The sequence below is a fragment of the Emys orbicularis genome, chromosome 10, assembly GCF_028017835.1.
Source record: "Emys orbicularis isolate rEmyOrb1 chromosome 10, rEmyOrb1.hap1, whole genome shotgun sequence".
NCBI lineage: Eukaryota > Metazoa > Chordata > Testudines > Emydidae > Emys > Emys orbicularis.
Window position 1 is genome coordinate 60024077 of NC_088692.1, and position 14119 is coordinate 60038195.

The window sequence follows — 14119 nt, forward strand, 5'->3', positions numbered from 1 at the left end:
GTTGTACAAAAAGTCTCTTGGTGATGGTTTTCAGGAAATGCTGCATGGCAGCAGCATCTCCATCAATATGTTCAAATCAATGCATGTCTGTTTGGGAAAACATTTGTTACAAGTTTAATAATAACCCTTTAAATTTTGCAAAATGCAGGGCTTAAAAATTTACATTCAGAAAAAGAGTGGTGTTCTTCTATTAAATAGAAAGTGGAATTCCAAAAGGAAGACACTTTTTTTTCCTTTCTAAGCCATCCATTATTTGCATTTCTCTGTGTGTTGGACTCTTCTCTTTGCTGGAATCAGCTTTTCTGCATACCTGTAAACTGTTGTCAAAGGATGGTCTCCCGGCAAACTCCAATCAAACTGTGTGGCCTGTCCCGCTCTAAACTGCGAGTGATGTGGGACCTGCGTAAGAAGGCAACTGGAGAACTTAGAGCACCACAACTCTGAAGGTGAAGATCTTCTTGAAGTCGTTTTCTAGAGGTATTCACATTCTGCTGGGAACTTGTAATTACCTGATAAAGGGGGAGCATGGAGGGAGGAGGAGGAAAAGGAGACAGGATACTTAAAAGTGGCAATTCTTCAACAAAAACTTCAAAAACAGACTCCCAACGAGAAACTGCAGAACTGGAATTAATTTGCAAACTGGACACCATCAAATTAGGTCTGAATGAACACTGGGAGTGCATGGGTCACTCCAAAACTAATTTCCCCCTGTTGATACACACACCTTTTGTCAACTGTTTGAAATGGGCCACCTTGATTACATTGAACTCATTAGCACAACAAAAGTGATTTTTCCTCCCTTCTTGTCAACTGTTGAGAATAGCCCACTTCCACCTTAATTGAATTGGCTCCTTAGCACTGACCCCCTCACTTGGTAAGGCAACTCCCATCTTTTCATATGCTGTGTATTTATACCCTACTGTATTTTCCTCTCCATGCATCTGATGAAGTGGGTTTTAGCCCACGAAAGCTTATGCCCAAATAAATTTGTTAGTCTCTAAGGTGCCACAAGGACTCCTCGTTGTTTTTGAGGATAAGAGCTGTTTGTTTCACTGCAAAGATTCAGTCACTTCTGTTACAGTAACAGTTTTCTGCTCACTCTCTTTTATTGAATTTTACCTAATATGGTTAGGCCACAGAAGGTAAAATCCTAATACTACCACCAGCCAATGGCCTTTATTTCAAGTGGGAGGGGCTGTGCTTTTGGTGCTGAAATCTCAGCTTCATTCCTCACTGACAACTCATGAAGCAGCATCATGTAGCTGCTGCCGGGACAAAGAATGCAGAAGCCACCGTCCTCCTTCAAAAAAATCTTGGTTTAAATTAAAGAAAATATGTTCCCCCTTCTCATATGGGAACAAACTGGTAATTGGGGGCCTTTGAAATGGTCAGACCTGGGTACAGCTAGACAGGAAGCCTGAGTTAAGCTGCAGTGACCTCGGGCTCTTGCTCTTTATGCTGCTTCAGACAGACTTTTAGAGATAGAGGGGAGACAGAGCACTGCTGTGGTTGGCCTCAGCTGATCAGAGAGTAAGGGTACGTCTATACCCAGCCGCTAGTTCGGCGGCTGGCAATCGAACTTCTGGGTTCGACTTATCGCGTCTTGTCTGGACGCGATAAGTCGAACCCGGAAGTGCTCGCCGTCGACTGCGGTACTCCTGCTCGGCGAGAGGAGTACCGCGGAGTCGACGGGGGAGCCTGCCTGCCGCGTGTGGACCGAGGTAAGATTGAACTAAGGTACTTCGAACTTCAGCTACGTTATTCACGTAGCTGAAGTTGCGTACCTTAGTTCGATTTGGGGGGTTAGTGTAGACCAAGCCTAACTGATGGAATTGTGACTCCTGCTGAGGCATGAAGGAGGGGAATTAGATAGAGAGGAAGGTGTTTTCTTAGAACACAGCTTTACCTTTTAGTCCTCAGGTATAAGTTTGGGACAATGAACTCCATCCATTTGCTTAGAGGGGAGAGGGTCATGTGTGTTTTGGGGAGGGAAAGAGAGATTGATTTTTCCCGTCCATTAACTAAAATTTGTGTTCTTTCTCACCATCACTTAAAGAGCAACTCTTTTGTGAAGTAGCTTGTCACTTCCATTTACACCTCTAACTCTGAATTACATAATGGTTATTGAAAAGGCTCTGAGCTTCAAGAGCAGATTGATGGAGCTGCTTGGACTTTGTTAATGTTTGCTGACTGGAAAAATAACTTTACTAGGATTGCTCCCTTTGTTTGAAGCAGCCATGTGTCTCCTCGGATCTCAAAAACTACACTTGATAAAAATCACATGCGTGGTTTCCATTTTTACTATCTATCTAAAACACTCAGTCTATAGTATTTTTCTTTTTGAGAAGTTATGGCTTTCCATTATAGCCCTAATATACTGTTTCCAGCTTTCTAACCTTTGGGAGTTAATGACCTATAATGATTTCAAAGCAATAAAAATGTTAACGACATAAGGTCACTGTGGAATTCTTAAGTATCTCAGGATATTACTGTTTTTCCACTGCTGTAACTAGATATAGTAAGGTTAGTATTTCAATATGTTCTACTCACCGGCTAGCAAAAGGCTAATGCAAATTATCTTATGACCAGGCCTTAGCCAATGGTGGACACTTTGTACAGCACTTAAGTTTCTCTCACAATGCTATTTAATGACCACTATATCACATTTTTAAAGACATAGGAAGTTTTCATACTGCTGAGGAAAAGAGTGGACAAGCAGGCAAATGCGACAGAGACAATGATCTCTAGGATATGGAGTTGCTCCCATTTATATATCCTCAATTTTCCACCCAGAATCTTATGGTAGTGGGCTAGCATCAGTGTTCCCTCTAATTTTTCCCACACGTGCAGAATGAATTTTGTTATGTGTGACACATCATCCTCATATTGGTGCACATAACAAAATTCATGTAGTGGTGGTGGGGCCGAGGGGTTCAGAGTATGGGAGGGGGCTCAGGGCTGGGACAGAGGGTTGGAGTGCAGGGGTGTGAGGGCTCCAGTTGGGGGTGTGGGCTCTGGGGTGGGGTTGAGGGTTGGGGGGGTGAGTGCTCCGGGGTGGGGCCGGGGATGAGGGGCTCAGGGCTGGGACAGAAGGTTGGGAGTATGTGTGTGTGAGGGGGGGTGAGGGCTCCGTCTGGAAGTGCAGGCCGGGGATGAGGGGCTCAGGGCTGGGGCAGAGGGTTGGGGAGCAGGGAGTGAGGGCTCTGGCTGGGGGTGCAGCAGGGATGAGGGGCTTGGGGTGCAGGAGGGTGCTCTGGGGCTACGGCGGGGAGAGAGGACTCCCCCCAGCTCTCTCTCCCTGGAGCAGCACCTGGGCTATGGGGGAGAGGTGCTTCTCCCCTGGCCGCAGCAGGTTGGGGCCTGGGGCGGGGGGTTCCCTGAGCGCTTGCCCAGCCATGCAGCTTAGGGTAGCATGTCTCTCAGACAGCCTCCCGAACCATTGGGAGAAGGGAACTCCATTTCTACAGCTGATATTTTTGTTACAAAATGAATAAGAGGCAAATCTTGCAGTCGTATTCAAATTTGGCCAATAGGCATTAGAAAAACAGATGGCCAAAAAGGGTTTATTTTGAATCATACTTTAGATTACAAAACATATTAAGCTTCATGCATTGTTCAATGCTTTGTGTTTTCACAGTCTCTTCCAAGCATGTGAACCCTCAGTCAAAGGTGTGGGGATCCTCTGTTCCTTAATTCTGAGAATTAGAATTTGCCAGCTTCCTAAAAAATAACCAAACCCGGTGTTTATCTTCTAGCCAGAAGCATGGGTGAGCACTGTCCTCCTTCAGAACAGATGCCAATACCACTTGCTTATCTACCCATTCTTGGGCAGTTGGTAGACTCCATCCCACCCTTCTGCCATCCAAATGTATCTGCTCCACAATGCAGCTGAGCTTCACTAGTTGAAGAAGCAAAAGCTCCAAGTCAGTTTCCAAACCTTTGTATCCTTTGTCCTCAACTACGTTTTCCACCCCTGCCTTACAGTTGGGGAGAAGAGAGTAAGCTTAAAAATAAGGTGAGAGTTCCCTATAAATCTTCAAGGACAGCATCAGTATAAATTCCTGCTCTGTGGAGTTTAGTGCTAAAGGCCATCTTTAAAATCGTGTCTTGTTCAGTTCAAAATATGTCATTGCTTGACAGAATTAATACTCTAAAGCCAACCCAGGACACAAGCATGTTAGCACCAGTTCCCTGCTTATTATAAACACCATAATGGTCCTACCTGGTCTATAATGTTGGCACTGAAGATGGCTTCTTCCATGTGTCTTTCATCAGATTTGATTACAGATCTTATGCTGTTCACAACGTGACGCACTTCTGGAGGGAGATTACAATTTGAATGTTCCAAAAATTTAGCCACCAAAATTTTTGTGTCTTTATAGGCCTTAAGGTCTACTAAAGAGTGCGGTCGCTCTTTGGAGATTGTGTTGAAGGCCTTTGGCTTTAACTGTAGGTCAATTTTCCTTGTCTCTCTTTGTTTTCCAGTGGGTGGGAAATGGCTTACAGAGTCCTGGCAAGCAGAGGCAGCCACATGAGAACTACAAACGGGAACTAAAAATAAAGGGGGGAAAATGAATCTTTTTTAAAAAGGCTAGAATAAGAAAGGTGTCAAATCAAACATCCTCACAGGGGAATATTATAACGTTCAGCCTTCAACCTATAACTCCTAGTAGGTTCACAGTGCAACAAAAGTATAAAACAAAGGAAACATTTAAAAATAGTTATTTTAAAGACTTCTAATAAGGGAATTGAATGCTGGTGAAACACTTCACACTGGCATTCCTTGAAAAGTTCTGCCTTTACCCCCAGAAAGGGTACAGCACTGAGAGTGGCAGGGCAACATTCCTCCCCAGGACTAGGAGGGACCACATGGGAGAGGGGATAGTTAAAAATCTTCATGTTCATTGACCCTTCTGCTAATACTGCTATCATGAATGCCAGTTGATACTAATTGTGTTAAGGGAAATTTTTCCACTACCGACTAGGCTGAGACAAACATTAATTATATACAAGCCACTGCCCCTATGCTATAAACACAGCTGTAGTCTCAAGTTCCCAGGACAACTAGTCAGACCAAGAAAAGTTTAGGACTGGTCTGGTGGCCTCAGTCATTTTATTCCAAAGTGAATAATGCATCAAACCATTGTGAAAAATAGAGCAAAAGCCATGCTGAAATAAAAGATCCAGGTCTCCACTGATTTTCTCCTGAAGGTTGCTTCCCAAAATATGTGGATGTGCTGCATTATAATCTGTCACAAAACTCTGCCCCCACACCTACTTCAGTGGTTCCAATATGTTTTACTAAGGCAACCTACCAACTGCATTGAGTCTTTTTTGTGAACCACCATTACATATACGTATCCTGCGCCCTGGCACTGCAACCCTAACTGTGGCTTGGTGGACAGGTGATGGAGGGGCAGCAGGGCCCAACTTAAGTGGTGGTGTAAACCCAGGTGCAGGACAGGAGCCACTGCTGCAGGGTGAGCATAGGGTGGACTCACTCTGCACCAAGCCGTGAGAAGTGTACATGTACCTAAGTCCCTGTGACCCAGAATGGGATGGTTTGGGAACCAGCTCTTTTAACTGGGAAACTGTAATGAAGCACTAGAGTAAAAGAAAAGAAGTTCAGAGGCCCCAGGCTCAGCACTAGAAAGAGTGATAACATCTGGATCTAGGCATCATGTGCATGGAAAATGGTGTTATCCCATACTGAACATAATTTATGTATATTATTATTATTACTATTATTATTGTTAACAGAGTTTGGGGGGAAAGATTCCCAATTACTTGATTTTATTTTTCAGTCTGTAGCTTGGTATAATTATTGATAGGGGGGGAAAAACTATAATCCAATTTTAGGAAATTGACTCCTCTCCTGTTTCTAATGCAGCCTGAAATAATCCTGTTTCCTAATGTTGGCTACATGTAGGAGCGCAGGCAAATTATCACCTGTTAAGAAATGTTTCAAGGGTTATGATGCATTTTCCTCTTTCTTGTATATTTATCAAAGGTGCATATATTTAATGTTATAGGCCTAATCTTGAAAGCCAATTGACATCAATGATGTGCAGTGAGGACTCAGCTCCTCTTGGGAACAGGCCCTATTGTAATTCCTCAAGAGACCCAATTAACCATAGAGGTATCTAGGATGTACTAGAAACAAGCAGGATGAACTCCTCTTGCCTCTATGTCTAAAGGAGCAGGAGTTCTGTTTAATAATTTCATTCCCTGTTACAGATTCATTCTGTTGCAGAGCAAGTGTCCTGCACCACTAATTTTAGTTAATGTACACATTCTGGAGAATACCTTGCCACCTTTTCCTGAGCTCCATCCTATCGTTCAGTTGCCAAAGCATCAATGAACTGCAGAGGGGCTAGCAAAGCATCTGCAAACAGCTCCAGAGGTATTTTGCTCTCTACTAAGAGGGTACCTGAGAGACCAGCACAATGATCAATGATCATGTGATGATGCCACATAGTAATTACCACCACCGTCTTTTTGACCTCAGGCTTCTGACAGTCAAAAAGGATTAAATCCGCCCATTTGTGGTAAGCCTGTTTATTACTCTTTCCAACACTGAAAACTATTTTGAACTTCTAGGTACATTAGAGGATGTTTTTCTTCTGCATCTTCAAGGCAAAGCAGATAATGAAAAACAGGTCTAATCCTTCCTGGCAGAGTGTATAATTAAACCAGGAAAAACCAATATGAAAAGAACACTGAGTCTCACAAACTCAAAGCCATAATGAAATTAAGAGGGCTGGCTGCTTTTGTCCTTAACTTGCCTTGATGTACCTAGGTACTGTAATACATGATGGTGTATGGCTCTCCAGTTAAGAGGTGACATTTCAATGGGTTTAAGTGGAATTTGTCTTGGCAGCCTTTACCACACTCCTGGTGCTTAACATACCTGGTGCATAGAGCAAAATGAAACACTAGACATTGTTATCTGCCACACTAGTCACTATAGAGAATGCCAACAATGGATGGGGTTACTCTGGGCTAGTGTGCACAGCTATATTGGCAAACCTTCCCAGCGTAGATGCAGTTTATACTAGCATCACTAATTGTTTTAGTCCTCCTTTGTTATGGCAATAGCTTATTGAAAAAAAATACAAACAATTCATTTATAAATACTTTTAAAATTGAGAACCCCTTTCTTATTGAGATTGTATGTGAACCTACCACAGTCACACAGTGCAGGGATTACTGACCATGAGAGTCTATTACATCAAAGGTATTTTTGATGTTCTTGTATCTGAAACAGCAGATCCCCTGCTTTAAACAAACAAACAAACCAAACAAACAAACAAGAAATCTGACTTCCAACATCAAGAGGTAAGTGGATGGATTATTGACCAAAGAGACCAGAATGGGTCTATCATGTCAAGTCTTACTTGGGGGCACATTAATCTGAGGATTATTGACAAAAAAGTCCATAAAGTCTTAATCCTGCTTGGAAACAAACACTTTAATTCCTGGAGTATTAATACATTAGGCATAATGGCTCTTGTGTTACTGTAGGTACTGCACAAGTGCAATAATTCTGCTCAAATATTTTATGCTGGAAGCTAGTTGCTGTGCAATGGCTGTAGCATGCGTGATCCAATCTGGCAGAGACTCTCCACATCAATGTGTAGCGTTACATTTATAAATCACTAAAAATCAGGATTTATGTAGTGGAAATATGGCAGGCACCTAAGAAAAGTTAATTGGTGGCGCCTAGGAGTGGAAACGGAGTTCTAATTAACATTTTCCTACAACTTCTCCATCAGGAGACACATACCTGGTCTTCCCCCATGAAAGATGGCCCCCACACAAATCTACCGATGTAAGCTTGGGCAAATCACTTTATTTTCTGTGCATAAATTCCCCATCTATACAATGGGAACAGCAAACAATTTCTCTCCCCCACCCTTTCTCTTTTGTCTTTTTAGACTAATCTTTTTGGGGTAGGGACTCTCTTTTCACTATATATTTGCACAGCACTAGCAGGATTAGTCTCATTTGAGGCCTCTAGATGCTACTGTAACACAAATTATAATAAAAAGACAGAAAGCTAAACTGTAAATTACTGGCAACAACTAGCTTTTCCTCTGGGTTTTGGGTGGAGCCCAGCTAGTTCCCAGCATCCCACCTCTTGTCCTCAAACTCTGTGGATCCCCAGTTCCATTTCTACAAGGTCACATCTACCCCCAGTGCAAACCCTCAGGCACAGCTCCCTCCCTGCGTGGAAGTAGAAACAAGCACAAAGGAGAGTGGGTGTGTCCATTTCCTGTATCTTTGCATTCCTCTGGAGAACATTTGTTTGGTCTGGCTTGTGATCAGGATGCTGATGTTTCCTTTCCCTTCCCTTACTTTTCTCCTCTATGGAAAGCAGGGACCTGTGTGTGCTTTAAGGTCAAAAGGCTTTCTTCCTTCTTCTGCCAACAAATTCTAACACAATACGGAGCCATTGGGGCCCTTCTCACTGGGCTGAATCCACCTCACTGCAACATGCACACCTAGCTGGACTTGGCGCAAAGGAGCTGCATGGGTAGATGGGAAATAGAATCCTCCTTCCCAGGCATGGAACATCAGTAGAGTTCTGTGCAAGATACTGCAGCAACCATGCTGAATGCTGTTCCCCCATTCTGCAAGGAGCATCCCCACTCCTTACCTGGCCACTCTCACCTTGTTCCCATGCCCCAGTGCATGGTGGTGTGTCCAGGAGTGTGGACACCCTTGAATGGGCTGCAAATCTTCTGCCTCTCCTGCGCTGAACCTACCCCAATTCCACTGTGCCTCAGGCTTCACTGCTTCATTTCCACTGAATGAACAATGTACAGCCTAAAGCAATTACCAGATTGCAATTTGCAGCATCTAAACATTCCATGTTAAACTCTACAACTTCATAGCCCAGGGGTCGTGAACCTTTCAGAAGTGGTGTGCCGAGGCTTCATTTATTCACTCTAATTTAAGGTTTTGCGTGCCAGTAATACATTTTAACATTTTTAGAAGGTCTCTTTCTATAAGTCTATAATACATAACTAAACTATTGTTGTATGTAAAGTAAATAAGGATTTTAAAATGTTTAAGAAGCTTCATTTAAAATTAAATTAAAATGCAGAGCCCCCCGGACTGGTGGCCAGGACCCGGGCAGTGTGAGTGCCACTGAAAATCAGCTCGCATGCCACCTTTGGCACGCGTGCCATAGGTTGCCTACCCCTGTCATAGCCCATCCCTGAAGTATCCAGATCAAATGCTTAGGCAGAGATAGCCAAAGATAAGCAACTCCAGCTGTTTGTCACAAGAGAAAGCACCTTAGGAAAGATGAAGCCGAAGGGGCTGATACAAACAGCTGCTACATGTCATTGGAAATACACTTCTTGTAATATTTATGTAATTTCCAAATAATGTTCAACAAACTCTTCACCTGAGCAGGTTGGAAAGCAAGCAGATGTTATGACTAGGGTTGAGGAACTCCATGGAGCTGGAGATTTTCTGAATCTCTCAAACTGTTTATGAAGTTTACAAAATGGTTTGAATTTGCAAAGTTCTCTTTCTTTTCACTTAAACTCATCCATTTCTTCAAAGGGATTTAATTTTAAAGAACAATTTGGTGATGAAGCTAGATCAGCACAAGTAAGCTTCCTATACGTTACATATACACAGGTGCATATTTGTGTTGTCTTTAGATCGTTCTCTGCCACTTTATTTACAGTCTCTCCTAAGCAGAACAACAAACCTAGTGTTTGAGTCCAACTTTCCAATGCATGAAGTTAAGTGGGTGAGAAATTAAACAAAATGAGTTCCCATATCTCTAGTTTTAACCCACACAGCTGCTTCTTACCAGATACGCAGCATTACAATAACATTCACATATAAGAAATCCAACATATACTATTTTTAGATTAAGGATACACATTTCTTGGGTGGCAATTTGAAGCCAGGTTTCTAGATTTAAAATGCCAGTGCATTAACTCGCTGTCCCAGGGAGCTCACAGAACTACATGTTAATGTCTCTGAAATTCACAGAATCACAGAAATTAAAGATGCAAAAGTCCTAGTAGATTGCCTAGCCCATCATTCTGCTGGTGCAGGGTAATTCTACATACGATTTTCTTCTCATGTTTTGTCTGCTTCTGTTTTAAATTAGCCAAGCAATGACTCTTCCACCAGTTCCCTTGGAAAATTATTCAACAGTCCAACTGCTATCACTGGTAGGACAACTTTTCTTCCTTATACTTTCAATCTATTTCTCCGCTTTACTCCTTTGAACATCCCTGAACAATTTACTTCCTTTTGTGATGTCGATCCCTTTTCAGTAGTTATAGACTGTTATATCATCTCTGCTATCATTTGGCCAAGTTATTCTACTGTAACAAATACTTTCTCTTTCACAGTCATAAACTGATTTTTCATGAAGAGTTGGCAGCTGCTAAGCAAGACCTCTCCCTTTCTCTCCCTCCGTTACTGAGGGGGGTTTTATAGTAGAAGAGACTGCTGCAGGAAAGCCAGACACTACCACCTTGTTATTCTCATCACCATCCTTCTGAAAATGACCCACCATCTTGTCACTACACTGTCATACTGGACCTGCTGCCTCTAGAGACCGTGCTAATAGTGTATTGCTTGCTGATCCTATCAAAGACAGCGCCACCTCAGGGAGGAAAACCAGAAGCTAGGCCTGCTGCACTACAAGTATGTCTGCTTGGCCACTCCCCTTTCCTGAATGGTACCCCAGCTTCCACTCAACTCTTTAGTCTTGGTGTTCAGTGTGACAGTGGCAGACTAGCAGAAGCACCTGTTCTTCATACGCTGCCCAAGGTGTAGTTTTTTGACTCAGTGGAGAAAGGTCAATACAATTAGGAACAGCAATTATTAATTTCACACTTGTACATTTTTTTCCACATTCGTTCTGCCTATAACTTTTAAACATGGGAAATGTACAAGGAGCTAAATTCTACATGTGTAAATCATGCTGCAAAACTTGATATAACTTCCAATAATACTGGCTGCAGGATAAATCAACTGTGCTTGATTTGTTCCATACTACATTGCCTTAGTGGCCCACACTTACCTTCTGTGCTGGATGAACATGATACAGGGTCACTAGTAGACCGGACTATGTTTGGAATGCCGTATTTTCTAATGCAATGCTGCTGGGCAGTTCTCTCGGGGCAGCCATAGAGTGATGAAGTACTTGCAGGCACAGAACAGGGAGAGGGCTGAGAGTGTACAGCAGCAGGCTGGTTAAAGACCCCACAACATATTTTCACTTGTTTCAAGGGCGGCGTGGCTTTGTTTTCTTTAACAGAGCTCTGGGATTCTCTTTCTGATGGGCTGAAATTCTCTGAGGAGCAGTCTAAGGCTCTGCCATGAACATGGTTCTCATATTCCTGGCCTTGAGACTTGTCCATAGAGGCTCTGCTGTGGGAACGTCCATCCTCATCAGGGGAACATTGTGAGTTAGTCCTGTGAAACCCAGAGCGAATGCTGTGATCCAAACTGGTGCAGCTCCTGTTTGTGGCGCCTTTGTGGGTTGTACTGTACGGAGAAAAGTCTGTGGAACGAAGAGACCCCTGAACTTCCAGAGAATAAAGATCCTCTGAAGAGTAACTATGATCTGGGATATCAGCAACCTCAGAGACCATAAGAGAGGTACTGTCAACAGACACTGAAAAACAAGGCATTTGGAGTATTATCATATTGCAGTCGTGTATATCATTATTAGTATTCATTCTGTTTTTAAGCCAGCTATGTGCCAGTGCTGTACAAGACACAACATGAATAAAGTCCTTGTCCTAAAAAGATAATGATCTAATGGTTCAACTCATGGGTTTAAACCAATATATTAAAATAATTTAAATATTTTAAATGACAAAATGCCAGGACAGTAAAGACTGAAGTCATCCTCCTGCTTTTAGTCTTTTTTAAGCAAAATGCTTTGAGCTATTCTCATCTATTTTCTTTCACTGATAAAGCTCATACCATAGTATATTCTCCCACTACAGTTAGAGTGGGGTGAAGGCCTGCCTTTGGTTTATTTGATAAACATTTCTTTTAATGCTGCAAGGATTGTGTGTGGTAGGAACAATACACTTTACACAGATACTCAGTAACCAAGACATTTATCAAAGTTTTATACCTACCAGTATTATCAATGCTAGTTTTGTATCTAACACCTTGTAACCAGGCATCACACATGTCTCAAATACACATCAAAGAGCTTCTCGAAAAAGAATCCACCCTTGTACCATCTCTTTAGCATACAAAATGTATAGCGTATCAGAGATTTCTTTGTCTCTATGTGGCAGATGAAAGCTCAACATTCTCTGCAGATATACATCACCGTGGAAGCCCTATGTATTAGAAGTTGAGATTTTTATCTCTTCTTCCAAGATGCTCACACATTTATATATAAACGAAAATGTGTCGGTGTGTTACGTAAAGCTGTATTTTTCTCCTCTTTGTTGCCAGAAATGATTTTCTAAGAGAATAAAGAACCATACCTACATCCTGGACTATACATTCTTTTTTGCCCAACTTCAGAATACAACCAATTACTTTTCTATAGTGGACTAGAATTGATGAGGAGTTACCAGGTGTCATCCCCAATTATATACAGAATATACATAACTTAAAATAAATTGTTCCATTCGGGTCAGCAATCTCGAATGCCCCTTTTCATGTAATAGCTGTTGCTAGCAATGTTGGTAAGGTAAACAGGTTCTCATATTTTTGTTGAGGGATGGGACAATAGGATCTGTTAGCAGGTTTACAAATGTTTGGTAAAGTGCCTCTGTGCACCTGGGGTCTGGCTAGCAGGAAGCGATGGAAGTGCTGAAATGAAAGAAAGCCTCTTAGTGCTATATTCCTGGCCTGGCAGGAAATATTGTAAACTTCAAAAGGGAGCTGTGGTATTTTGGGGGCTTACCCTGGCACTCCAAAGATAAGATGGAGAAGGAGCCATCACTGCATATGATGTCAAATATCCAAAAGGCTAGATTTTATGAAGGACTTTTCATCCCCACTCAAAATTGCTAAATGAGACCTAGTATTTTCTTCTGGGCATGTGGGAAATAAACTCATATTTGCCAGGCAACTTAAGTTTGCCAAAGGACACATTAGTCAATTATGTAAATATCTATTTAGACATGTTAAAATGCATATTATTTACTTCTCAAAGTGTATTAGATACACTGAAACTTAAGTTTGGTGATGTAAATACTTATTTAGACATTTTTAAATAGCATGTTTGTTAAATATACCAGAATGTCCCAAAAGCTTCTTACTTGGGTAGTTAAGATGAATCTTTGTAACATATCACATTAAGTCATGATTTGAAATCTTTAGAATATTAAGACAGATGCGTGAATGGTCAAATCCGTATCCCATCCTCAGAGCAGAGACCTTGAAGTAGTGTCCAAACCCACCATGGAACCTCTTTTCCAGGATTTGGTTTTATTGATACTCAGAAACAATCAGATAGTATAAACCTTCCAAACACACACTCCCACTCTCTCTCTATCCTGGTAGGAGCTGTTTGGACCCATTGGTCAGCCTGACTTAAGGGCCTTATTTACACTTTCTCATGATTGCTACACTCCACTGCTGCAGTTCCCCTAGTGGTACCAACAGAGGAAGCTGCAGTAGAGGCTGGTCAACATCATCTTGACTACCATTATCATTTAACCCTGCTCAGAGCAGGTCTAGCTGCACAATGACTGCTTTACCGTGGCACTCACAACAGTGGCAAGGTTATTTCGGGGTAGTTTTGTAAGGGCGGGCGTTGGGGGAACCTAGGGTAGACACAGACATAGCATGTTAATGCATAATATACTTGAGCAAAATGTATGCAGTGTTGTTGTAGCCGTGTTGGTCACAGGATATTAGAGAGACAAGGTGGGTAAGGTAATATCTTTTATGGGACCAACTTCTCCCGGTGAGAGAGAAAAGTTTTCAAGCTAACGCAGAGTTCCTGAAGGAGAGCTCTGTGTAAGCTCAAAAGCTTCTTCTCTCACCAACAGCAGCTGGTCCAATAAAAGATATCACCTCACCCACCTTGTCTCTTTCTCAGTATGTAAAGGAATACATTCCTGTGGTTGGAGGCAGCGCCTCTTTTGAAATGAGAATA

General features: G+C 42.2%; 1 protein-coding gene across 1 annotated transcript in view; it reads right to left on the reverse strand.

Annotated features, from left to right (window-relative positions):
- Window positions 1-323: 323 nt before the first annotated feature.
- ENTREP2 (endosomal transmembrane epsin interactor 2) overlaps window positions 324-14119 on the reverse strand; it is a 444069-nt gene continuing 430273 nt past the window's right edge. The window contains exons 9-11 of the mRNA XM_065412748.1: window positions 11063-11659; window positions 4223-4551; window positions 324-509 (exon numbers count right to left, since the gene is read on the reverse strand). Coding sequence (XP_065268820.1) covers window positions 324-509; window positions 4223-4551; window positions 11063-11659 — 1112 coding nt within the window. The remainder of the gene's footprint in view (window positions 510-4222; window positions 4552-11062; window positions 11660-14119) is intronic.